The 25,034-nt window shown below is 40.8% G+C and overlaps 1 protein-coding gene across 2 annotated transcripts in view; it reads left to right on the forward strand.

Annotated features, from left to right (window-relative positions):
* The window catches only part of TLN2 (talin 2), a 363,285-nt gene that overhangs the window by 323,161 nt on the left and 15,090 nt on the right, over positions 1-25,034 (forward strand). For both annotated transcript variants that reach the window (XM_044979585.1, XM_044979584.1), the window contains exons 52-55: positions 2,023-2,130; positions 6,874-6,979; positions 12,082-12,206; positions 21,882-22,007. In XM_044979585.1, the coding sequence (XP_044835520.1) occupies positions 2,023-2,130; positions 6,874-6,979; positions 12,082-12,206; positions 21,882-22,007 (465 nt within the window). The remainder of the gene's footprint in view (positions 1-2,022; positions 2,131-6,873; positions 6,980-12,081; positions 12,207-21,881; positions 22,008-25,034) is intronic.

Genomic DNA, 25,034 nt, shown 5'->3' on the forward strand with positions numbered 1-25,034 from the left:
AGTCACCCAGCCTTAAATATGCCAAAAAAACCCACCCCAAAACAAACTCCAAAAAACTACTGTTCTGTTTAAGTGGGGAGCCAACAGTGTAGTTAATGTAGGTTGTAGTGGTGGATGCTCAGCTGTTCTTCAACTAGCCAGTAGAGGGAGCCCATTAACCAACTCAGTCCATTAACCAACTGAGTCTAACGTGACATCAACAATTATGATGTTAAGGAAAGAAAGAACTGATCAAACTGTACAAACAACCAAATTAATTTTAGTCCCAATTGTAAATGCCAGAAGACAAAAAGAAATTGGTAGGAACATATTAGCAAAAGCGGGCAGATGAGTTCAATAAAACTGCCCGAAAATAAGCATTTTAAGGTGTATTTTTAAAAATTAATACCAAGTTTAAACATGCTCCCAGTTGTACTTTCTAAATACCATTTTAGTAGTGGTGAATCTATGATGCAGGACTACTTTCGAATTTTTTATTTTGCCCTCTAAAAGATTCTACTGGTAGAAGATGCTCTTTTACTGCTTGTCGTACGTATTTAACCACATGAAATCTAATACTACACATGACATGCTTCTTTGCAATCTTCCGTTTTCCCACATACAGAATAATATTGGCCCTCAAAGCACTTTACAAAGAAGGTCACCATCATTATCTCCATTTTACAGAGCGGGAAAGTTATGCACTGATGTAACCTGCCCAAGGTCACCCAGCAGGCCAGTAGCAGAGCTGAGAATAGACCCTGGATCTCTTAAGCCAGGGGTTCTCAAACTGTGGGTCAGGACCCCAAAGTGAGTCATGACCCTGTTTTAATGGGGTTGCCAGACCTGGTGTTAGACTTGCTGGGGCCAATGTTAGGCTTGCCGGGGCTGAAGCCCGAACCCCACCATCCAGGGTTGAAGCTGAAGCCTGAGTGGGTGGCAGAGCTCAGGCTTCGGCTTTAGCCCTGGGCAGCAGAGCTCAGGTTACAGGCCCCTTGCCTGGGGGCTGAAGCCCTTGGGCTTGGGCTTTGGCCCCCTGCCTTGGGTGGCAGGGCTCAGGCTTCAGTCCCCCCCTCCTGAGGTCGGGTAGTAATTTTAGTTGTCAGAAGGGGGTCGCGGTGCAACGAAGTTTGAGAACCGCTGTCCTAAGTCCAAGTACAGAGCTCTGTCCATTAAGCTGCGCTGTCTCTGATGTGGAGCCTTACATTGTGTTCACTTTTGGGGGCTGCACAGAACACTCACATTTTAGATGGAATATTTGAGGGTTTGTGGGGGGGAGAGTTTTGAGAGAGGTTGTGGTTCTAAAATCTGTAACGCTGTAATGTATTTGTGGATGGAGAAACTATTGCTCAGACTTACTTCATTTTCTTTCCTCTTCCAATGTGTCAGTAGGAATATGGAGGTGCCAACTTCCTTCTTATTAGCATCACTGCTTGTACGAAACTGTAGTACACATCCCCCACAAGCTACCAGCTCAGTCCATTCCCAGAATCTGTTACGGTTATACCTAAAAAAACAACCAACTTGCTGCCTTCCTCCTTTGGACCTTTGCTGAGGCGGCTGTTTTGTCTGGGTTGATGGCAGGATGTGTATCTGATGCTGACCATGCCTAATGAAGAACGTTAAAAAAGAGTGAGCCGTTGCATCCCTAGAGTGAAGAATATGATAACAGAAGGAAACTTCTTCAGAAATCCATTTTCACAGTTAGGGTGACCAGATAACAACTGTGAAAAAAATGGGACAGGGGTGAGGGGTAATAGGCGCCTATATAAGAAAAAGTCCCAAAAACCGGAACTGTCCCTTTAAAAACGGTACATCTGGTCACCCTATTCACAGATGAGGCTCTGCAGCTTTGGCAGGCCAGTTAAGCTACACCTTTGCAACAGTGGTGACTTGCTGGCTTGGATGTTATTTACAAATGATGGGAAATTGCTTTTTTCTGGTCTTTTTATGCCATTTATATAGTTTCCATCCATATGTCTGCTCCTCCCCACTACCTCTGCTTTGTAATTTTTGAGTGTTAATATTGCTTTGTCTCCTTAGCAAGCTTCCTATCACCCAGACGTGAGTGAAGATGTTCGAGTGAGAGCACTGCGATTTGGAACAGAATGTACCCTGGGATACTTGGAACTCCTAGAACATGTCCTCCTGGTAAGAAGGAGCCTATAGGCATGTATTGAAGCTTTGCCAAGAACAAATAATCCCACTGAGCCCTTTTCATAAGCATTGCCAAGGTTAACTTTTTATTAGCTTGCTGCAAGTTCCTGACCAAATGGTTAAAATAGCTCACCACTTTCTAAAAAAAAGAGAGAAGGGAAGCTGGAAGTGTTTGCATAGAGTTCTCTTCTGGAGCTTACTTTATCATGAGTCAGTGAAGGCATCACAGCATCTAAAAATGAGCCCCTTTAAAATCGAACATTGGTATTCTCCAGTGGGTCACTCTCTTAACCTGATGTAGTAGAACACACACCAATCACCCAAACCACCAATGTTGTGAAAATCACTGGGGGAGCACTACATTCACATGCTTGCCTGACCCTATCCTGAGGTAAGCAAAGGAAATGCTATCTGAGGCCATCCCCAAAGCCCTACCTAAAAGCTTCCCAACTCTGTTTTTTCACTTAAAGTCTTGTGACTAACTCGGTGCATTCTGAAGCTGTGAATACTGAACTGTGTATGCTTTTCTGGAATCTGAACACTTATCTGGTAATATTGTAGCATTGTTTCAACATGGGCATTTCACACGTATAGAAGCATGGGTTGTATAAGAACAAAGGTTTAATAAAATATCCAACTTTCTCAAGTTGACTTGCAGCTGCAGTCGTCATGTGCGCAACCTCTGAGAAGCTACTTTTTAGTGGCTGGTGTGTGACATAGGCCTTCTGGGTAGAAATACATTGCCAGGCAGAGATTTTAGTGTGTCTAGTTAAATTAAATTAACGACTGTGTGTAGGAATACAGATAAAGTAAAAAATAGAGGCCCCATTATATTAACGCTTGTCACTAGCAAGGAAGATAGTGTAAGAAAAATTAAACTTGTTAGAGCTCATTACTGGAACTTGCCCAGCAGGGAATAATTTGCCTTTAGAAGTCTAATGTAGTTTTAGTACAGTTGTACTTGGGGAAATTTGTCATGTTTTATCCACTCTATTGAATATTGCAGTATCTAACTCAGGGGTAGGCAACCTATGGCACGCGTGCCGAAGGCGGCACACGAGCTGATTGTCAGTGGCACTCACACTGCCCTGGTGCTGGCCACCAGTCCGGGGGGCTCTGCATTTTAACTTAATTTTAAATGAAGCGTCTTAAACATTTTAAAAACCTTATTTACTTTACATACAACAATAGTTTAGTTATATATTACAGACTTATAGAAAGAGACCTTCTAAAAATGTTAAAATGTATTACTGGCACGCGAAACCTTGCGTTAGAGTGAATAAATGAAGACTCGGCACACCACTTCTGAAAGGTTGCTGACCCCTGATCTAACTCAACATTATGCATCTTAACAGAGCAAAAACTAATCAGATTTTGCTTGATCCTACTCCATCTTTTGCCTTTCACTTCTCCCATCTATTCCATTTTCTTAGCAGAGCAGCCTTTCTTACCTCTAGCAGCTTCACTTACAAGGCCTGAGTACACTGTGGAAATTTACCCAAAAATGCCAGCTGACTCGAGCCATATGTAGACTAGGTTTATGTTGCAAGCCCATGCACACAAAGCCAAAATTAGTGAGCATAAAGTTTGTGTAGAAATGAAGATGGATAAGATGATGTCACCATTTTAACTGCTTCCAGGAAGCTGGATAGAAACTCGAGTTCACAGTGTATTCTGTGCTGGGACTCTGAAGTGTAAAGTGCATGTTACTGACTTGAGTGCTCACATACAAGCAATACGGCTTTGACATTCTTGTGGATTATCAAATTATCTAGGGGAGTGTTTCCCAAACTTAGGTCGCCACTTGTGTAGGGCAAGCCCCTGGTGGGCCGGGCCGGTTTGTTTACCTGCCGCGTCCACAGGTCCGGCCGATTGCGGTTCCCACTGGCCATGGTTCACTGCTCCAGGCCAATGGGAGCTGCTGGAAGCAGCACGGGCCGAGGGACGTACTGGCCACTGCTTCCAGCAGCTCCCGTTGGCCTGGAGCAATGAACCGTGGCCAGTGGGAGCTGCGGTCGGCCGGACCTGCAGACACGGCAGGTAAACAAACCGGCCCGGCCCGCCAGGTGCTCTCCCTACACAAGTGGCGTCCCAAGTTTGGGAAACACTGATATAGGGGATAAACATCTCAATCTTGTAGTCAAAAGGTTGTTAGGTGACCTGTGTGAAGTGATTTGTGTGATCGTACCCCATTTCCCAATGTACTTGTGCACATTTGAGTATGAGTCAGTATCCAGAGAGGTGCACTCAGGAAGAGAGTAAAACATGGAACTATCCTCTCATACCTTCAAATGGCCCCTGCAGGTCAGGGTTGAGGCGCACTGGCAGATCAGTGTGAGAGAAGCTTTTGCTCTATGTCCATTCTGTATCTGTGCTTTGGGTAAATAAAGGACTTCAGTCTCCAGCACCTGTCATGAGTTCTAAATACACTTACAGAAAGGTAACTGGAAAACCTCAGAGTTCGTGCACTTACACCCACTTATTTAATTGCCACTTTGTTGCCATTGTCAAAGGTAGTACTGATGTTACAAATTGTTTCTGCATCAGGAAACGTGGTGCTTTGCTGCAGTCATGATCACACTGTGTGTATTTTTGGAAATTTCAGCTGTGTAGGAAGGTTAGCTCTGAAAGGCACAATAGTACTGTCTGCTGGGTTGAAGGAGTCTCAGACAGCGCCCTGATTCTAGCCCTCATTGTTGCAAAAGGTATTCATTTTGTTAATATGGCAGCAGATTGCTTGGCTGTTGAGGATTCAGGTACTTATATTTACTATGGAAACGGGGCTCTTCAACCTTAGGCTCTGTGAAAGTCAGGGATTCATGTGACAGTTAACCTACTGCCTGGGTTTCTCTAGCATCTTCTGGCACAGTAATGAATGAGGAAATGCGCCATCAATTTCTACATTTGCGTGTTGGTCCTTTTACTGCAGAGCTCACCAGGACTGGAGGAACGATGACCTTGGAAGGAAAGCAGAATTCTTCTAGAATTATTGAAAACTATATTTGAAATTTCTGCTGTCTTTTGGCATTGACGGGAAGAATTGTTCTGTCAAACTTCATTAGTGCTTGTGAATGACACTAAGTTTTAAAATGACTCCATCAACATGGGGATGCCCAAAATTAAAGCCACATAATTCTTACTGTCTGGGGACCACTCCTCATCGCCCTCAAAAATTAACTTGATTGCAACACCCAAAAGTGCACTAGACACTTTACAGATGATAAAGAAAACATGGTCTTTGCGGCCCCCCCCCCAAGAACTTACAATCTGTTGACAGATATATTTTTTGTTCAATATACTATCTAGGACAAGTGGTTTTCAACCTGTGGTTCTTGGACCCCTCGGGGTCCACATGCTATGTCTAAGGGGTCTATGAAAGGTTGTCGTTACCATAGAACAGTGTGTTTCAACCAGTGATCCATGAACCCTGGGGGTCCTCAGGCTATGTCTAAGATTTCCAAAGGGGTCCGCACCTCCATTCAAAACTTTTTAGAGGTCTGTAAATTAAAAAAAGGTTGAAAACCGCTGACTTAGGAGGGATCAGATCTGACCATTCAATTATAATTCTGTTTGCTAATAAGGAATTAAAATGTATACTGTGAATCTTGCATTATTTCAGGTACAGCAATATTCTTTATATGAATATACAAGCCTGGTGTGATTTGAAAAGCGCACACATATTCCATATTTGCACTATATCAGTGACATAATTTGAGCTATGAGGAGACCTCTAGTTTCCACTCTTATCCTTTTTAAATGTGAAAGAAAGATCACCCTTACCGGACAGATAGTTATTCAGAGCCCATATGCTATATCTGTGGCACTGAACCCTTATTTCCACAAGCAAATCTTTTGTTCAGGATTCTTCCATCCTGTTAAGTCAAGTTGAATTCCAGAGAGCCAGTACTAAGCAAAAGTGACTATCGAATTCTTCCTCTCAATCCCATCTAAAAATTTCATGTATCCTTTACTGCAAAATCATTCCCCAATTTCTCATGTTGCTAGTGCTGGAATAAATGAAATAATGAATTCTTTCCTCAGTAAGGTATTCTTTTTCGCCCACTTGTAACTTCTGCCAGCCATTAAAGCAAAGATTAGTGTTGGATTCCTAAACGACGACTGCTTTTCTGTTTCATTTCTATTCCCTTTTGTATCTGCCTGCTCTGCTACAGAGCTATTTTGAGGGTATCTAATTAAGAGATTATAAAGAATATTAGAAGGAGCAAAAGAGAGCAGAGGTGGGGAATGAATTTCAATTTATAACAAGGATAGTTGGAAGAAACAGTGGCAATGGTGGTAGTGTAAAACATGTAGTTTTGTACCCTGTTTACCCATGTAGTTTACATTTGTCCCCAAAATGAAAATGCAACATGAAGCACTTGGCTTGCATTTTAATTTGGTTAAATGTTCTTCATTAATAGATTGACACATGAGATCATCTGACAAATATTGAGTACTTCCAGAAACAGCCCTGTGGAATACTTTCACAATGATAGGCAGCCTTTTTTCCTAGCATGGGCTAGATGCCTTGCACAATCTCGCAACCAGTCTGCTTGGGGTCTTTATTTTAGTTTTGCTTCTGAGTTGTGGGCATTTTTGCATTTTTCTGTAGACTCAGATAGTTTTTGTTGTTTGTTTTTTTCCCCCTAGAGTAGCATTAGGATTTCATCTAATTCATTGGGAACTTGCAGTGAAAAATTAGCCTCTAACTGCTAATTAATTTTTATCTTTTTATAGATTCTTCAGAAGCCAACTCCAGAGCTGAAGCATCCGTTGGCTGCCTTCTCAAAGCGGGTTGCTGGTGCTGTGACAGAGCTTATCCAGACAGCAGAAGCAATGAAAGGTGAGTCTAACAACCCACTTAGTTAATATACAGAGTGGTTCCAGAAATGACAAGAGATGTTAAATATTTACCTAGATGTTAATTTTCATAGTTAGTTTTTGATATTTAAAAACTTTGTAATTCCCTGGCCCACCTCCACTTGCCCTGGTGCAACTTAATTGCACAAAAATGTTATAATTGGCTGCTCTCCCTCAGTAATGGATTTGATATGGGTCACCAGCCCCATTCTCTACAGCAAGAGAACCTGCACAATAGATTTTAAGTATAGTTTGCACTAGGGCTGTCGATTAATTGCAGGTAACTCACACGATTAACTCAGAAAAAAGAATCGATTAAAAAAATTAATCGCGATTAATCGCACTGTTAAACAATAGAATACCAGTTGAAATTTATGAAATATTTTGAATATTTTTCTACATTTTCAAATGTATTGATTTCTATTACAACACAGAATACAAAGTGTACAGTGCTCACTTTATATTATTATTTTTATTACTAATATTTGCACTGTAAAAATTATAAACAAAAGAAATAGTATTTTTCAATTCACTTCATACAAGTACTGTAGTGCAATCTCTTTATCATGAAAGTGTAACTTAAAATGTAGATTTTTTTTTTTTGGTTATATAACTGCATTCTAAAGGAAATCAGTGTAAAACTTTAGAGCCTACAAGTCCACTCAGTCCTACTTCTTGTTCAGCCAATCACTAAGACAAACAAGTCTGTTTACATTTACAGGAGATACTGCTGCCTGTTTCTTATTTACCATGTTATCTGAAAGTGAAAACAGGCACTTTTGTAGTCAGCGTTCCAAGGTATTTACATGCCAGATATGCTAAACATTCGTATGCCCCTTCATTCTTTGGCCACCATTCCATGCTGTTGATGCTTGTCAAAAAAAAAAATGCGTTAATTAAATTTGTGACTGCACTCCGTGGGGGAGAACTGTATGTCTCCTGTTGTGTTTTAATCACATTTCTTGTTATAGCAGTCTTGAATGATGACCCAGCACATGTTCATTTTAATAACACTTTCACAGCAGATTTGACAAAACACAAAGAAGGTACCAATGTGAGATTTCTAAAAATAGCTACAGCATTCGATCAAAGTTTAAGAATCTGAAGTGCCGTCCAAAATCTGAGAGGGACGAGGTGTGCAGCATGCTTTCAGAAGTCTTAAAAGAGCAGCACTCCAATGCAGAAACTACACAACCTGAACCACCAAAAAATAAAATCGACCTGCGGGTGGCATCTGACTCGCATGATGAAAATGCACATGCATTGGTATGCTCTGCTTGGATCATTATTGAGCAGAACTTGTCATCAGCATGGACACATGTCCTCTGAAATGGTGGTTGAAGCATGAAGGGGGATACGAATCTTTAGTGCATCTGGCACATAAATATCTTACAATGCCGGCTACAACAGTGCCATGCAAATGCCTGTTCTCACTTTCAGATGATTATTATAAACAAGAAGCGGGCAATATTATCTCCTGCAAATGTTAACAAACTTGTTTGTCTGAGTGATTGGCTGAACAAGAAGTAGGACTGAGTGAATTTGTAGGCTCTAAAGTTTTACATTGTTTTATTTTTGAATGCAGTTATTTTTATACATAATTCTACATTTGTAAATTCACTTTCATCATAAAGAGATTGCACTACAGTACTTGTATTAAGTGAATTGAAAAATACCATTTTGTGCTTTACAGTGCAAATATTTGTAATAAAAATAAATATAAAGTGAGCACTGTCCACTTTGTATTCTGTGTTGTAATTGAAATCAATATATTTGAAAATGTAAATAAATAAAATTAATGGAGATATACCTATCTCCTAGAACTGGAAGGGACCTCGAAGGGTCATCGAGTCCAGCCCCCTGCCTTCACTAGCAGGACCAAGTACTGATTTTGCCCCAGATCCCTAAGTGGCCCCCTCAAGGATTGAACTCACAACCCTGGGTTTAGCAGGCCAGTGCTCAAACCACTGAGCTATCCCTCCCAACATCCACAAATATTTATTTAAATAAATGGTATTCTATTATTGTTTAACAGTGTTATTATTCATGATTAATTTTTTTTAATCACACGATTAATCATGATTAATTTTTTTAATCACTTGACAGCCCTAGTTTGCACCCTGCCCCCACTCAGGGAATGGTTAACAATCTCCACCAAGCACTGAATCGATTATCTCCACACTGACCTTGAGCAGTTAGGAAGAATTTGGATCCAGCTTGCAGGAAATAGCCCAGAGCAGCCATCAGCCACTCTGCTACCATAAAAAAAACAGGAGTACTTGTGGCACCTTAAAGACTAACAAATTTATTTTAGCATGAGCAGCAACAGTGGCTGGAACTACAAGATTCAATATTGGTTGCCTCAGGACGCTATAGTTTTTCCAGAGCAAGGTGATACATTCACCGTGAGACTCTATTCCTGTAACCAAGCCTAGGCTGCTAGGATTAGCAAAGGTGAAGAATGACCAGAACAGTTCCAGTGTGCTTGACCCCACCAATACAGCTGTATAGGTGGAATCTTTGTGTCTCTGTGATGGGTAGTCTGCCCCTTAAGGGTAGCAGTGCATAATGGTCAGCCAGTCCCATCATGTGGCGTGTTCCTTTAAGATTTTTAAAGTCCAGTATATATAATAGATTTGTGCACACAAAGCCTAGTAGATATTGGTAGAAAGGATCCGCTCCCACCCAACCAGTTGGGGATGAGCTGAAAGACAAGGACCAGCATAAATGCTGCCTCCTCCCTCATAGTTGGGCACGCACTAGCAGGAGATGGCTGACCCTCTGAGCCTGAGGACTAATTGGGGGGAAAGGGCCAGTGGAGGGAGAAGCTGGCTAAGGTCCTATGGCTGGCTAAAGTACACCTTGCTCCAGGAATGCTGGGGACTCCTGACAGAAGGAGGGAGGTAATAACCGTCTGACTTGCCTGGCTCCAGGAAAGCAGTTCTGGGACCGGCGTTCCACAAGAGGAACCGGGAACGGCATTGGAGCCCAGGGAGGGGCGAAAGACCTCTTGTTTACCTTAACTTGGGACTGTTGTGTAAGGTGGTGTTTATTTTGAGACTTTGAGTACCCCAGAAGGGGATTGAATTTTCAAGTGACCTGGCCATGAGGCTAGGCCACAGAACATCCAGATGGAGGCGATTAACAGGAGGAGACAAACAATGAGGTGGCCCAGCAGCCACACCCAGGCTGGTGGAGTGATTCTGTGGATGTGGGTTCAACGTGGGGCCGGGCTCCATGACACTCCCATACAGCTACAGCATATGGTCTCCAAAAATCTGTCACAATTTGGTTCTGTCTGATACTTCTTCCATGGCACTGTAGCCTCCTCTTTCATATACTTTGTCACAGTCATCTGTGAACCATTGAGAGTGAAGCCGTCAGACAGATGCATTCAGGAGCCCTGATAGCAGAGGACAAATTGTAATTTGAAGTCCCACAAAATTATCAATAGAATGGCAACTGGATGAACAGGCGCTTTTTCTCCTGCCTGCCTGGAGGCCCAGTGGTTCTACTAATCTCCAAAGGCAGACCACCAAAATAGGTCCATTGCCCTTCTGGGATCGTTGTGTTCCAACTTCAGATCAAGTCAGCTCATTACAAAGTTACATCCAATCTCCAGTGCTGATGCAAACACCTCAGTCCAGACTCCAGAATGCATCCAACCTAGAGTGTGGAACTTCAACATCCCAGGCTGTCACTGCAGTGGTGAATCAAAGAAATAAAAGGAAATTAAAGGTTGGGTGATTCTTTGAGCATTCTCCCAGGTAGGAAGAAATTGGAGCGATTAAAAATGAAATTGTGTAGCAGGGTTGGGTTTTTTAAGGGCATAAGCATGTTTATATTCATGACTCAATTACTTAGAAAAAGTTTCTTGTATTGTATGCTAAAATCATGGGTGAGCAATGCATTATAGATGTTTATTGCTCTTTGATTTTATAACTGATTTTTGTCTAAATTTTCATCCCCTGGTTTGGGCAGAATTCTAAAACCGCAACTGTAAAACAAAGAGTACAATAAACAAGAGGAATTATATTATCAAGGAGTTGTAAATCTACCGAGATGCTTATTGAGGTAGTGAAAGAAATATTACTCTGCCATTATAAAGTGAATTGAGTACAGGGTGTTCTGGAAGTGTTAGTTGAATGAGCACATTTACATAACCAGCAAATAGACACATAAATATTTTAATATTATAGGCAATGTAACATGAAAATCATTTCAGTGCTACTTATTCTTACTTTGGAAAAAGGATATCTAGTAAAACTACACTTGTTTGCTTATCCTGTCATAAGTTTGGCATATAACTGTCCTGATTTTAGTTGTAATGTAATATCAGTCTCACCAGAGGGTTAAAAATAATTCTCTTCTATGTGAGTTTTCTACACCATTCCTGGTAAGTTGCAGAACTTTGGAGTGAACTGCATCTGAACATTTGTTTTGTGAGGTCTGCAAAAGTGTAAGATCTTTCCTTTCCAGAAAATGTTCAGCCTTGTATGTGTAGGAGAAACTTCCTTATTGGCACTGGGATTAAAAGAGCACTGATCACTCTTGTGGTTTCCATGGATGGGTGCTAGCCCTGTCTCCCTAGCCGCTGTAGATGGGGACTTACCGAGAACTATTAGTCAGACCATGATCTCCTGAATAGTCTAATACATCCTTTGTGTTCCTTTGTCACAGTTCTCAGACAATGCATCTGTCAGCCTCGGTCAAGGAAAGCACACTAGAATCTTTCTAAGTAACAGCCATGATTAAATATGGTTGGCTGATACAGTAGTTCAGTACCCAGTATAGACGTTGCTTTTGAAGGAGCAATTCAGAGTTGCTTTTCTTACACAAGTTCTTAATCAAGCCACTTTCATCATAGAACGTTACGGCTAAGTGCTCTTTCCATTCTGACTTGTGTTTTGCAGTCAGTGGTTTAAATTATAGTATTTTATACTATTAATGGTATTAAAATGTGGTCTCCATATTATACACACACTGTATTTAGCACATAGTTTTGAGATGTGATAGGGAATCAGCTTGGTCAAAAGGCACTAAGAATGCTACTGAAGTTATTGTCTTCCCCTCTGTTAATTTCAGGCACAGAGTGGGTGGATCCAGAGGACCCAACAGTCATTGCTGAGACAGAGCTATTGGGGGCTGCAGCTTCAATTGAGGCTGCAGCAAAGAAGTTAGAGCAGTTGAAACCACGAGCCAAGCCGAAGGTGAGTGTCCATCTTCCATGTTCTTTTTAAAGTTAATGCCGCAGAAATGCAAATAACTGGTATCGTGGTGATGGTTGGAACAATCAGTCCTTACATTGTCCTCAGCTGGTGCCAGTAGAAGCTACACTTTTCAGACAAGCTAGGCTTGACTTACCACAAAGGCAAAAGATACTTGGTGGCTCTTTCAAGTGGTGGGCGTGCCAGTGATAGATTTGGATATGGAAGGGAAGGAAAGGGAATTCTTAGCAAAGGCGTTTTCAAGTTACAGGATAGTTATTTTATAGTTCATTCACTTTTCTCTGTCTAAAAAATCTTTTCTGATGTGAAAGATAATTCTTGTTCCTCAGTTTCAGAAGCTTTTGAGCCCACTCACTCACTCTTCAGTGTGTGTGCAGTATATTATGGGAGGTTGTGGCCAAAAGATCTTATAAGATCAACACACAGTATTTAACTTGTAGCAAACAGGTGTCTCCTTTTAAACTCTTTGTTTAAAATATAAACTGATTCTTCTGTGCCTATTTTCTCTTAATTCTATAAAGGGAAATGTATAAATGAAGGTCCCATATGAATGCTTATGTAGTCTCCTATTTTTGTGTGTTTCAGATATGTCCATGAGAATATTTTAAAGTGAAATGGAATTAACTGCTTGCATGTGTGTCAGAGGAATTATATGGCAATTATTATAACCTGAAGTAGTTAGTGTACTTGCACAGTTCAGGGAGTGGGGGCATGACACAGAATCACTTCACTCCACAGTGTAGAGCCCCTGACAAGTTTTGGAATAAATCTCCATGAGACCCAGGACTGGGCCTCTTTTAATAAAAATAAGGCATGCCATTAACTTCAGAAAGCAATGCTGTGGTCATGTCCTTTTCTCAGTGGCTTCAGAGTTACCGGACGTTGTTCTAAGCAGATGACGAGTCTTTCCAAGAAAGCAGGTTCTAAAGGTCATTCAGTGGCAGACCATTGTTGTCAGGAAATTGTCATATTTTCTGTCATTCAGGAGCATAAGATCAAGACAGCTTTTTTATAGCCTCACAAGGTGGGCTGTGATGATGCCCGCTGCTTGGGAAATTTTTTTTTCAGTGGATTTTGTAATTGGTACATTCGTTTTTTGTGAAGAAAGAAAGTCGCTTGTAATGAGATTATACAGAGTGGAGAGTTGAGGCTGGAAACCTCTAACACCTTTTCTACAAAACCACTACACAGTAGCATATCTGAGTTGCCTAGTAACCTTGAAACCATTCTCCTGCTAACATCTAAACCACTCCAGTGGCCATTGTTATTTAAAAATGAATACAAATCCTACACCTGCTCCTCATTTAACATGTTAATTTGAGTATTCAGTCTGCCTGTGCTTTATTGGGCTCTTTCTTTGTTATTTTGTGGGAAACACATTCATATCTCTGGATCTATATTTCATTTTGCAATAAAACTTTCCTTCCATCACTCGTAATTCAGTATATCTTTCACAAACATTTACTGTAATGCAAGTGAAAGGTGCTGGAATGACCCTGCTGGATATTTCAAACTCTCTGTTTATCCACAGAGCAGAGAACAGCATCAAAGTGCACTTCCTATCACTGTCCCATCAATGTGTTTCAACACAGATCAGGAGATACTGTACTGCCTATAGGGGGAAGAATGTTTTAGGTAGCTCACGCTTAGATGTTTCAATCTTAAACTTCTGTATCAACAAGGCATCTCCGTCATTCAGATCTAAACTAGTAATTAGACAACATCTGTTCTCTTATACACAGTCCACCAAATACAGAAACATAAAAACTGCTATATTGGATCAGACCAATGGTCCATCTAGCCCAGTATCCTGCCTCTGGCGGTGGCCATTAGCTTCAGGAAAAAGTTGCCGGAGAGCCTGCAATAGACCCCAGCCTGCAGAAAAAGTTTCCTCCTCACCCCTCTTAATTAGAGGTGGATTTACAACCTGAAGTCTAAGGGTCTGGATCCCTTCCAAAATTCTTGGGGTTTTGTGGGGTTTTTTTGCTTGTTTGTTTTAATCCTCACTATTTTAGCTCTGTCTATGTTCCGGTTTATTAATATAATAGAAATGAAACCATAAAGCTAACACTTGTTCTAATTTTGTACTTGAGCTGCACTAGTTTTGTTCCCTCTCTATATAACCTTTATTTTTTATTCCATTTCCCTTTTCTTTTTGTTGTGCCCCCACCCCATTGCATCTCCGCACCACACACCTCCCATTGCTGTCTTAATAAGATTCAGAAGGATAGAGTGAGGCCAGCAACTTTCCTCTTCAGGAGAATCATTCCCGTCTCAGAGAACATTCTCTGTGAAGGAATAGGTCTGTGAACTCCTGGCCATGTTTTATTGTATAATGTACATTCCTTCTGAATGAAACACGACAGCCTGGCTACGGAGCAGATACAGTCTCTCACCTTGCAAAAGCTTAAATGCTCTGACTACTAGTACAATGTGCAGATGATGTTTTAGTACTTGTCTTGTTTCTGAGATTGTGTATCTAAAAGTATTTTGAGGAAGACCCTCCTTATCTGTTCCTCCTTCAGGTGTACTACAAACTGTCTTGGATTTTAATTGTGGTGTCCAAGGGGAAAAATGGTCTGCTGAGCTGTACAAACTTTTCTGTTCATTATATAAAACAGGTTATAGTGGGTGATATGTCCTTTACAACACAGTTATGGATTTACACTGATTGTGGTGTCTTTTTTGGTCGGTTGAATATCTTTTGCTTTGGGACCTTATATTGCCTGTTCTAATATAACATGGTCCTTGATTTGTAAAGATACCACCTGGTACAAAATACACCTCTACCCCGATATAACGCTGTCCTCGGGAGCCAAAATTTTTTACCATGTGTGATGGGGCAAGGCCAGATGGCTACAGTAAAGTAGTGAGGAACAGGCATGTTAGCCCCAGGCTACACAAATCCCTGGTACCATGGTAACCAAATGGCAGTTGCTCCAAGTTAATCAAGACACCTGGGGCCAATTAAGATCTTTCTAGAAGGCAGTGGAGATAGCTATATTGATTGGGACACCCGAAGCCAATCATGGGCTGGTTAGAACTAGTTAAAAGCCTCCCAGTTAGTCAGTGAGATTCGCGTGTGAGGAGCTGGGAGCAAGAGGCAAGGAGCTGAGAGTGAGAGGGTGTACTGCTGGAGGATTGAGGAGTACAAGCATTATCAGATACCAGGAGGAAGGTCCTGTGGTGAGGATAAAGAAGATGTATGGAGGAGGCCATGGGGAAGTAGCCCAGGGAGTTGTATCTGTCATGTAGCTGTTACAGGAGGCACTATAGACAGCTGCGATCCACAGGGCCCTGGGCTGGAACCCGGAGTAGAGGGCAGGCCCGGGTTCCCCCCAAACCTCCCAACTCCTGATCAGACACAGGAGGAGTTGACCCAGACTGTGGGTTCCACCAGAGGGGAAGATCACTGAGGTGAGCAAATCCGCCAATAAGTGCAGGACCCACCAAGGTAGAAGAGGAACTTTGTCACACGTGTTATAGGTGAAACCGTGTTATATCGAACTTGCTTTGATCCGTCGGAGCACTCAGCCCTGCCCCGCCCCGGAGCGCTGCTTTACTACGTTATATCCAAATCTGTGTTATATTGGGTCGTGTTATATTGGGGTAGAGGTGTAGCTACCCAAAAGAGCACGTTAAAAAAAAGAAAAGAAAAAGTGGTCTCTGTATTTATTTTATAGAATAAAAAATTACATGTTTCATTTACTCTTACGATGGAAAAAATAGTTATAGAAAAACAATATTGTGGCTTGGGTACATCACCAGAGACCATTGCTGTATGTGCATTATATTCCTGTTGGTGCACTCTTCATGCCTCCGTGCAGGCTTATGCCTTCAAACACAAGGCAAGGGGTTGCGTCTTTAGCAGTCGATAACAGTTCCCTGCTGTTAGCCTTCAGCAGTGTGTCTTTTTCCCCCCCAAGATGAATCAAACCTGGATGCCTTTTCTGCAGGGCTCTGTGTGATATGTTTGATATATTAGGTTGTTATTTAATCCAACTATATATCAAACATATTCCTATAGTGTCCTGCCCTGTCTCCGGGGGTTTATAAAGTAGTATAAGGCAATATGAAGGAATACTTTAAATCACAAGCAGATTTAGAAGACTTCCTGCAGACTCTCATTCTAATCTGATTTTTTTTAAACATATACAGTGAAGTGCTCTTTTTAATAGGGTTGTTCTTGGGGAGATGTGTAAGTTGCATAGGTTCATTTATAATGGGCAGCAGCCATGCAAGTACTGAATCTCATAGGAGTGGTCTCTTGTGTTTACCTGGCTGTGTGCAGTAACTTACCCTTGTTGTTGTATCTTTATTAAATTGAAGCTGAGAGGCACTTCAGAAGAAACATAGTTTGTCTTTCATGACTGTTGGCAACAAGTTAATGGTGGTTTACTCATTCTTCTACTGATCCTGAATCTATTCATGCTGTCCATTACATTTGAAGGATGTGTAGGAAACTGGTTAAAAGTAAGGAAGTACAAAAATATCTGTATCTAACTCTTGAAAAAATAACAGCATGGTATTTTTATCACTGTTTTGTGACATAATGTTTTATCCTACACCATTTTGTAGTTGGCCCAGTAATTTGTGTTTATTTTTTGTGATCTCATGTGGCAGACTCTCTCTCCCTCCACCTGCCTGCAGATCACAGAATCATCAAAGGATATGATGACTCTATTAGCATAAGTTTGTGGAAATAGATGTTGACTTTGATTATTTTTTTTAAACATTATTAAGTCTCATGATCTTGGTTTCTAAAGTGACCCAAATTGCCATCTCAAGGGACTAAAGATATAAACAGTGGAATTTTGTGTCACATATCATGTGAGGAAGTCTGGTTTCATGTTCATGCATTCTGAGAACTGCATAATTTGAGAGCAATATTGATGAAAATGAACAAAAACAATTTGTGACACAAAAAAGGTAGCCAAATGACATTGGACAATGATTCCTCCTGTAGCACTTCTTGTGCTGCTCAGTCTTGGATTGTATATGTAGTAACAAGTTTGGACCTCTCATTTTGAGGTATACCCTTCAAACCACACTGCTAGGGTGTAGATGAACATAAGTATGGACCTTTTGTTGTGCCCAGCAGGATGTGCAACAGTTGGTCAAGCTGGTTGTGCTCCAAGACCATCATGAGGGGTGGGTAAGCATGCCCACAAGCATGACTAAGCAGTAGTTGTCCTCTGCACTGAGCCCTCTGTCACCAGCCCTTTGTGTGCCCACTTTTTACTTGTGTGTCAAGGACAAAAATAATGGGAAGGAATGGACAGAGTGGACCTGTTGAAGAAAATAGCAGAGTAAGCTCAGTTCCCCCCTGGTTACATGGAGGTGCTGCATAGGACTGGTCAAAAGTTTCCATTGAGAGTGGTTTTCGACAAAACCCAATTTACCCAGGCAAGCATCTGCTTTCCACAGAAAATGTTTGACTTCTAGCTGGAAAACAGAAAACTGGGAAGTATTCAGCTAACTAAAAAAATTTGGGATTTCGTTTTTTGAAAAAGTCAAGATTTTTGCTGAAAACTTGAGTAAAAACAAGAAAATTCATTTTCATAGAAATTTTCTGCGGAGGGAAAAACCTGTTTTCCAGCCAGCTCTAGAGCTTAGCTATTCATTCCCATAATAGGTCTTATGCCTGCACCTATGTAGCAGTACCTTAGTAGCTGCACCATAGCTTTCTCATTGATGTGACATGTAATTCCCCTGCAATTCTTTTTCAACTTGTCATTTTTACATTGTGTTTATAAGTACAACAATGAGCACATCATGCTATGCTGAATGACTCCCATACACGTACTTTTCTTCTCCATCTGGGGTTGGTTCTCTGGAAACTTGTAGAATATTTTGAGAAGATGTTGCATGTTGTAGAGGTATTTCTAATTCAGTAGTTAAGGACTATAGATGTCCATATAGCAAAGCCATGGCAGTGAACATTTTTATTAGGCTGTTTGAATAAATAAAATCCATCATCAAAATAGTTGCTGAATTGTTAGCTGATTCAATAGCAAAATTAGAGTTAACTTCCTTACAGCATGGCCATTTAAGGAATAGTGCATATACTGCTGTTGATATAAAGAAGTAAAATAGCTCTCAGCTCATGGACGTTTCCACTATTTTGGAAACAGGCTTCATAATTCCATCTCAAGACAGTATTTTTCTTTAAAATCAGTGAATGAAAACTGTACTGTGACACATCAGAGAGGCAAAAGATAGATGGAGCTGTATACTAACCTTCCTCTGCTTGGTACTTGAATTCGGATTTCAGCTGTAATCAAGATGGAATTGCTGGTCTCTACTTTCTCTACAGTGGATGTTGGCCCTTGTCCCCAAACCACCAGATATTTGGGTGAAGTTGGCACTATATTCTCTATAGAGGCCCAGAACTGGAAATAGTAGAACTGGAAATGGCAGAAATATGTGCTCAAGCTTGTCCACTGTCTGCTCCCATGAAGCTGGGGGTTGGGGGGAGAAGGCTACTAGATTTTCACTTCAAGAGAGCCAAATTTATCTAAACGTGTTTTTAAAACATGATACTGACTGAGCTAAATATAGTCCCTCTAGTCTACAAATTGTGACCTTGTGTTAGTGGTCAAAGTAAGAGATTAACATTTGACGCCTGTTGCATAAATCATAGGCCACTTTAGTTATTGTTGTTGCATTACAAACATGGCCAAAAATCCATCTCCTAAGATGACTTGTTTCATTAACATGGTAATTCCTTATCATAAGCCTTTTGTACAGATGTACACATGTGCTGTTCCTAATTAGCAGAGGCACATATTCTGCATTTAGTAGGCAGCTCTTGTTCTTTTATCTCGTCCCTTAAGGTGCCATCCAACATTATCATTACATGGCAGAAGTTGATGCTAAATAGTTTTCATTTAGGATGCTGTATTTCTTCACCAGTGCTTTGACTTCCATGGATGCTGCGTTTTCATCTCCAGGATTTTGTGACTTTCTATTTTATTTGCATGGTAGAATTTATATGAAATGTTATAGAATCAAGCACCCTACAGCTTGTTCTTTAAGCTGTGTGACATGAATTAATGCCCATGAAAGTAACAGGAGAATACAATTGGCTTTTGATTGGATATAGAACGGGCAGGGGCTGTGCATGCTTCTGTATACCAGCTTCCCAAGATATTTCTTATTGGATGTGCAGTGCTCCAGTTACTTCACCTCTGAGCCCCTTGTGGCTGCTAACTCCCCTGGAATATGTCTGGTGATTTTGTAGTGTTCCACAGAGAACTAGAATGAGAGAACCTCACAAAAGTGACTTTTGTTTGTGATTTTCACCAACATATCAAGTTAGGTCTTTACAGATGAGCTAGAGCACAAAAATCACTGTACTTTGTAGCCCCTTGATTTAGAAAAGGGTAACGTGCATAGAAACAAGGTCTGATATTAAACATAACTTTTCCTTCTGTAAAGGCAGATTGAGAGAAACGCAGGAATGGCCATATTTTCAAAAAGACTCTGCTCTCATTTAGGCCCTTCCATGAAGTGCTCAATTTTTCAAATGGACGCAGGAGCTGGGCTCTGCTGTGCCCATTTGAAAATCTGCCCCCAATTCTGGATGCTGAACACTTCTGAAAATTTGAACAAACTCTCCTCATCATGGCGTTCAGCTCTATGCAGCTTTAGAGTGGGATTTGGCACATGGTAATTAAAATGGTCAAAAAAATTTAAATGTTGAGACGCTGCAATTTAGGAGTATTTTGGGTTTTTTATATTCACAGTTCTTGTCCTACTTTCTCTGAAGGAAAGATCTCCAGATTAATCCTGAAAGTGCTGTATATCTGATATCCTCCACCTGAAGGCCACCAAGTATTAGGCTGTTCTGAATGGTGGAGTAAAATGTGATAAGTGTGGTGTTCAGTCTATGGTATCATTGATGTATGTGGTGCTTTTCAAACACTTAAGACGACAGGGTCCCTACAACAAATATTTTTAAATCTCAATTCAGTACAACATAAGAAAGGTTCTGCAACAAGAGTGGAGTAGGTACCACCAGAAATAAGATTCACTATGGAAGACCTTGACCTTTTGATAGGAGATGTAATTTCTTGTCATTAAAACCAGTGCTAGCGACAAATGCTTTTCACTGTCATGGCCATTGATCTAATCATACATTACAGACCAAACTCATGTGGAAAGTTCTGTTTCATCAGATGTTAACTCACTTTCTTATATGAATCATCAAGTCGCATCAGTGTGTGTAAAGGACAAGTAATAAACATGTCCATTGTTTCGGTTACTTCCCCACACCCTACCAAGTTACCAAAAATATTAGAAGAATCTGAACATAATGCATTTTATCTCAAAACGCTGCTTAGCCTCAGTTGGAAGAGTTAGTGGTTGTGATATGAGAAAGCTGTACTCACGTGGATTGTGGAAAAACATGTGAAAAGACCCATCTCTCTTAAGGAGCCCTGTTAGGGGAGGCATTATGCCCTGATGCCCTCGCTGATCATTCTGCTTTTGGTGCCATTTAATATATCATTTGTTCATGGTCACAGTCAAACTAAAAATTAAAGAAAACAAATAACACATACACACTTATAACCTTGTAATGCTTGTAATTGTTCTGAAAGTAATAAACATACCTAAGCTAGTAGTAGATGGGGGAGGTTGATACATGTGCAAAGCAGTGCCTCCAAATTAACTGCCCAGGCTATTACAGCCACATTATATGGAACGGACACTCCATCCTTGCTGGTGGCATGGACACAACACAGGAGTAGATAGATATGACTTCCTATGCAGATTTAAATGGCTTAAAGTGTTTTGTTTGTTTTACGTTATTCATGTTAAGCCCAGGTTTAGGAAACTGACATTTGCAGAGTAATAGTTCATCTTTCATCTAGAGAAAAATATTATTAGGAGTGGTTAATCTTCCAGTTCAATTCATGCTTGTTACAACGGTGGTTTAGGTGTTTGAACGGTTCCAGACAAATCTTCAACATTTCGTAACTCCAAGAGGACTAAACTGGACTGCTTTGCAGTACTTGCTTTCAGTGAAGTGATGCAGCTTACAAAAAGCAATTAAATTAATGGGCTTACTTGATAACTATGTTCTGCTTTTCATTACAGATGAACAAAGAAGCATAATGATAACATGAGAGTTGTAGTTTTTTAAAGCTTTTATGCATTCCCTTTATTATATTTACTAAGTAACTATGTGCTTTGTTTAACAAACTCTAATAATCTCAGCAAACAAACCATTTTAGAACACTACCAAGATAATACTGTGTGGGAAAATGAGAATTCCATTTCAGGCTACTGCTTTACCTGTATTTTTGACAATCGTTTTCAATGCTTCTAGTGGAAAACAGAAACCCAGTGTCATGCACTGAAATATCTTGTGTGTGGTATTTAAATAAAATCTGTCAGTTTACATTTTGCACAAGGTTGGCCACGAGGGGAACATTACTTTCCAGTTAATATTTGTGTTTGAATCCAATAGTTAATACTGCTGTCTCTTAATTAAAGCCCCAGGAAAGTGCTTTGTAGAATGCAAATAAGGCATTGTTGATTCTTTGTCTCTGTGTAGCTGGATTACAGAATCCAAAGAAAATGTGTCCTGGAAAGTGAAGAGAAAGCACTCTGTTCTGAGTTGTGTGTGACAGTGTTCTGTTTTGATTATAGCAAGCCGATGAGACTCTGGATTTTGAAGAACAGATCCTGGAAGCAGCTAAGTCCATTGCAGCTGCTACCAGTGCCCTAGTCAAGTCAGCCTCGGCAGCCCAGAGGGAGCTGGTGGCACAGGGAAAGGTGGGTGAACAGGACATTCAACACAGCGGAAGTATTTTAAATTGTAAAGCATGTAGCTTCTTAGCTTTTCTATGTATGGAAGAAACTCTGGATTGACTAATAAAAATGTAAATCTATCTGCTTGCATGTCCTGGCCGGGGTTGGTTGAAAAGTCTGTTTAAACATAGCAAAAGTAATTAGCAAATGTAATTAGATTTTTGGCTTTCAAATGTCTCAGCTGTTTCTTGTTAAGAAAAGTGTTTCACTCCATGAAGGGCAGTGATCCAGGCTCATAATGTATGGTCCCATAGTACATTTTGGGATTTAAAAAGAAATGGAGTAGTAAACAATAACACTCTGGTCCAAGTTAGCAGAGGGCATCACTAATTGTGCCTTCAGTGTGTTGAATGATTCAGTTAGGGCCCCTATATGAACACAAATTAGACATGTGCAAATGGATACACTTACAGCTATTGCTAGGACCACTAAAGTGCTTACAAAATTGCTCTATGTCCATTTGCCTTGTTAACATCGAGTGCTTTTTATTCCATTTCACGTCCATTTCTTCTTTTTATCTAATTCACTTAATTTGAATAGGACTTAAATCTCAACAGCACCCGGCTTGATTGCTTCTGAGGACAGTTTGCCATAGGACTACCATTGTTTTATATTTGTGGTTTCTAATTATATTTAAGCACTGATTCTGAGCAGACTGTGCAGATGAGCCCTGGGACAAAAGAACTATTCTGTCTTATTCAGCTGGGCTTCCTAGGGAACTTGTGTTTGGTTCCACTGTGATCACAAAGCAGTTGTTCTGGAACCGTAGTGTTGTAACTGTTCAGAAAGATCTCCTATAGAACTTACTTAAAATGCATAAAACGCTTATTAAATAGATAGTTATTGAAAACTGGCACCAAAAATAGTCAAACAAATGAGAATTTAGACCCCCGCTTTATTGCTCCACTTAGATTATTGCATTGTTTGCCTTTGTGATAGAACTTGTTCACATTTAGCTACATTACGACGTACAGCATCCTTCGCTATTCTCACCACCACCACCACCACCACCACCCCAGAAGAGAGAGAGAATATATCCTGGTATAAGTCCTAACTATCTGTCAATTTAGACTTCTTGTCGGAGGGAACAGTTACATCTTTCTCCTCATGTCTTTTTGAGATGGAAGCAAGCAGCACTTGTGCCTTGTTCCAGCAGAGCTCAGAGAAATTGCTAAAAACACTTTCATTCCTCCACTCCAGGAAAACCATAGCTTGCCATTCTGATGTGAGCACATTAGTCAAATGTAGTACCATATTAGCAAACCTATTCTTCCAGCTTTGATGGAAGACTTCTTACCCCGGCTCTACCATGCTAACACACTCATTCTTTAAGACCAGGAATTTACACAGTCAGTGCCTTTTATCAACAGTGGGTTGCCTGCTGGCATTGAGTGCTGCCTTCTCCAGCTCAACTAATCCAGCAAATAGTGCAGTGCCACTTAAGGGCAGAGCCAAACCCAAACCCTCGCTCTGAACACCCACATACTTTGGAAAAGCTTCAGGAAGGATCCAAACTTTGCTGCTCAGGCTCAACTGGAGTTACTCGGAGTGGTTTAAAACAGATCCTTTTATTAGGCAGAGAACTGTTCACAAGTAAATGTACAATAATGAAGATTCCGCTGAGGTAATGAATTTAAGACACACACCTCATACCTGTTGCCTAATTATCAATCTTGAGTTAATTGGTACTGTGGGTGTCTTCCAATTCCTGTCTACAGCAGACACTTGCTAGCCAGATTTACAGCACAATGGCCTTTGAAATGAGCAGACAGATTGCTTCCCAAATCTCCCCTGGGATGGGATGGGGAGAGTGGGGAGTCCTGGGATGGGGAGGTTACGTGGGGGGGTCACAGGGGTTACTTCCCTGACTCCCAGCTTCTCCCTACCAAAACATTTCCCCACCAGTTGCTGTCCCGGCCCATCAGGGTAAGCAGCTGGTGCACCAGAACACTTTGTTTACTTAGGTTTACCTCCGTGCCTGCGGACGCTCGAGGTAAACAAACCATCTTGACCCACCAGTGGCTTATCTTGATGGCCCGGGAACCAAAGTTTGCTGACCCCAAATTATAGGGTCGGCTTATGAATGGATTATAAACATTTTCCATTTTTACGTATCCATCCTGGGCGGGTCGGCTTATAAACGAACCAGCTTATGATCGAGTATATACAGTACTTTACTTTTTCTTGTTCCCCACACACTAGTGTCCAGATGAGTAGATCTCTGCTGACTTCAGATGCTTTTGCTAGGGATGGTGATGCACGAAAACTTTGAAACCTAAAAGACCCACAGGTCTTTTTATTGTATTTTATTGTAAAACTGAATTTTTCTCTTACACTTTTCTATTACACTAAAAACCCCACTCAGGATGTTCCAACCGCATCAAGAGTCTTGCAAATGTTGGTGTTTTTCTTTAACCCCTACCCTTGAGGTCATGCAATTATATGAGAATTTTGGCTTTCATTTTTTAAAGAAATTCAACAATTCTTCAGCCTTCATGGTTGAGAAGGAAAGTTGGAAAATGTGAACCCTAAAAGCTCAAAAACCAGAAGACAATTGAAAGGACACTAAACTTTTTTTTCTTTAATCTCATGATTTTTGGGGGCCCTGACTCATGATTTCTGAATACATGGGTTGGGAATACTGGGATCGGAAGACAGTAGTACTAAGTGCTGTATGAACACACAGAAAAAGGCATTTGCTACCTTGAATTTGTAGTCAAACATCGGGCAGGAGTGTGGGAACTCGAAGGAACTTCGGTTTTCTACTCAGTAGCAGCTTGAACATATTGAAGAAATCTAGCATAACTCTACTGAAAAATCAGTAGCCTTGAACAATGGAGTGGATATCAGAAATGAGCATTATAGACAAGAATAAATCCTTTCAACTGACTTGTATTTTTTAGCCTCTTCTGGCAAGCCTTGACCAGGCAAATCCTCAGCTGTACCAGTCATTGCCCTTCATTGGTTTCTCTAAACTTACAGCAAGACTGG

Source organism: Mauremys mutica, chromosome 11 (genome assembly GCF_020497125.1).
Source record: "Mauremys mutica isolate MM-2020 ecotype Southern chromosome 11, ASM2049712v1, whole genome shotgun sequence".
NCBI classification, from domain to species: domain Eukaryota; kingdom Metazoa; phylum Chordata; order Testudines; family Geoemydidae; genus Mauremys; species Mauremys mutica.